Below are 2021 nucleotides of genomic sequence, written 5' to 3'. Positions count from 1 at the left end.
CACATGTTTCCATTCATTCTCCATCTTTCAGATCCAGTCTGCCTGCTGGCTGTGGGCAGCCCCCTCACCTCTACGTGCAAGTGGCCTGTCCCTGCTGTGGGGAAGCCACTCAGCCATGAACAGGTGGGGGGGGCAGGAAGCCCACCCGGACCTCAGGTCTGAGCTGCTTTTCAAGACCATGTTTACCAAATATAAAACTAGTATTTTGATCTCTGTCTGACACTCATAAATATTTTTTTCAGTTGTTTGAAAACGTGAAGAGAAAGGGGAATGATTAATCATCACCCCCATGTAATCCTCTAACATAAAAAAGTTATTAAGCTATTAATTTGTTCACAGTTTCTAAAAATATGAGGTTTTGAAACTTTTTAAAGATGCTTAAAGGGCACNAAATAAAAACAAATTAAAGATAGACAGAAAAAACTACATACGTACTTCTTTGCTTTCCTTTTTTTATAAAGTAAACATGGTTGGGTAGTTGAGAAATAGGGGAAAACAAAACTTACAAAGTACAACACCAGAATTTAGTTACTCCCTGTCTACTGGTTTTTGCCTTTCTTCCTATAAATCTCCACTCCTTTTCCCTTAATTCCATTTAAAAAGAATAAATAGGATTATATTTTGAGGACGGAGTCTTGCTGCCCTATTACTGTCTTTCCTAGAAGCACAAGAAATTCCATTTCTTAATTCATAACAAATTCTCATTTTTACTCAAGTCTTGACCTAATGAATTTCAAGACTTGTTCCAAGTTGTTTCCTTATGGGGTGGGCTCCCAATGAGCCCCACCTCCTGAGATTCATGTTACTGTGAAATATCCTCCCTTTAGATGTAGCCAGACCTAGTAACTAGCTTCGAACAGAATACTGGGATGTCACTTCCAAGATAGGTCATGAAAGACTGTGACTTCCATCTTGCTATCATGTTCTGATTCTTTTCACTTGCTTGCTCTCATGAAGCTTACTGCCATATTGTGAGAAGCAGCCAGAGTGGCCCACGTGGCAAGAAATTGAGGGTGGCCTTGGACCAACTGCTAGCAAGGAACTGAAACCCTCAGTCCAAGAGCCCAGGAAGAACTGAATCTGCAAATAACCACATGAGTGATCTTGGAAGTGAGTCCTTTCCAGATGAGCCTTGATATGACTGCAGCCCCCAGGCAATGCCCTGATTGCACCAGGTAGGGGGGTCCTGAGCCAGAGGACCCAGCTGACCCACACCTGGTGGATACCTGAACCACAGAAACTGAGATAACAGATATTGTGTTAAGCCACTGAGTTTGGGTGTAATTTGTTACTCAGTAATAGGTAACTATCCACCCTAATTTTGATCTTTCATAATCGTCTACTGCCTGGAATAAGACTCATTAATTGGTGCTTATTAATGTATGTGAAAAATTTGGTTAAATAGTATTTGATGTAACTTATCCATCTAATTGTCAAATAGTTGTTGAGTATCTACCAAATGCAAAGCACCATGCTGGGCACTCACACTACTGGTGCTTTTCTTGTTTCATAAAGAGTCTCTGCAGTGTCTTTCTTTTTTTTTTTTTTTTCCTCCCCTTGGTTTATGTTTAGTTGTTTAAGTGTCAGGAAGCAGTGGTTAGCCCACAAGCACCAGCTAAATTACTGAACAAAATAAAGATGGATATAACACTATAAAATGCCCATCTGAATGCATGTGAATTGACCGTCTTCTCAAGGTAATTAAAAGCCGATTCCACAGAAGCTCAGCTGTCTTTCCTTGTACCTGCTTTGACTGATAAAGTCACTGAGCACTGTCTTCATTTTCTCTTCTGGTGCCTCCTCTGAAATCTTGACCAATTCTCTCACTTCTTCTATACTTTCTTCCTGAAAACAAACCACAGGGGTGGAGGGATGAGGGGTGGGAATGAGACTTGTAGTAGAAATACTGGTTGTAACATCCCAGAGATAATATTTAGATAATTTTTTGTTCTGGAAATGAAGGACGATTTCTCTTATTTTCTTGTGCTGGACCTGAGAAATGCTCCTGCATCCTGACTTCT

General features: G+C 40.4%; 1 protein-coding gene across 1 annotated transcript in view; it reads right to left on the bottom strand.

Annotated features, from left to right (window-relative positions):
• The window catches only part of FER1L6 (fer-1-like family member 6), a gene marked incomplete at its 5' end in the record, with an annotated part of 120763 nt that overhangs the window by 93235 nt on the left and 25507 nt on the right, over positions 1-2021 (bottom strand). The window contains one exon of the mRNA XM_008564614.1: positions 1745-1845. Coding sequence (XP_008562836.1) covers positions 1745-1845 — 101 coding nt within the window. The remainder of the gene's footprint in view (positions 1-1744; positions 1846-2021) is intronic.

This window comes from Galeopterus variegatus, unplaced genomic scaffold, assembly GCF_000696425.1.
Source record: "Galeopterus variegatus unplaced genomic scaffold, G_variegatus-3.0.2 Scaffold188, whole genome shotgun sequence".
Taxonomy (NCBI): Eukaryota; Metazoa; Chordata; class Mammalia; order Dermoptera; family Cynocephalidae; genus Galeopterus; species Galeopterus variegatus.
The sequence above is the reverse complement of the archived record's forward strand: the minus strand, read 5'-3'. Positions and strand labels throughout refer to the sequence as shown.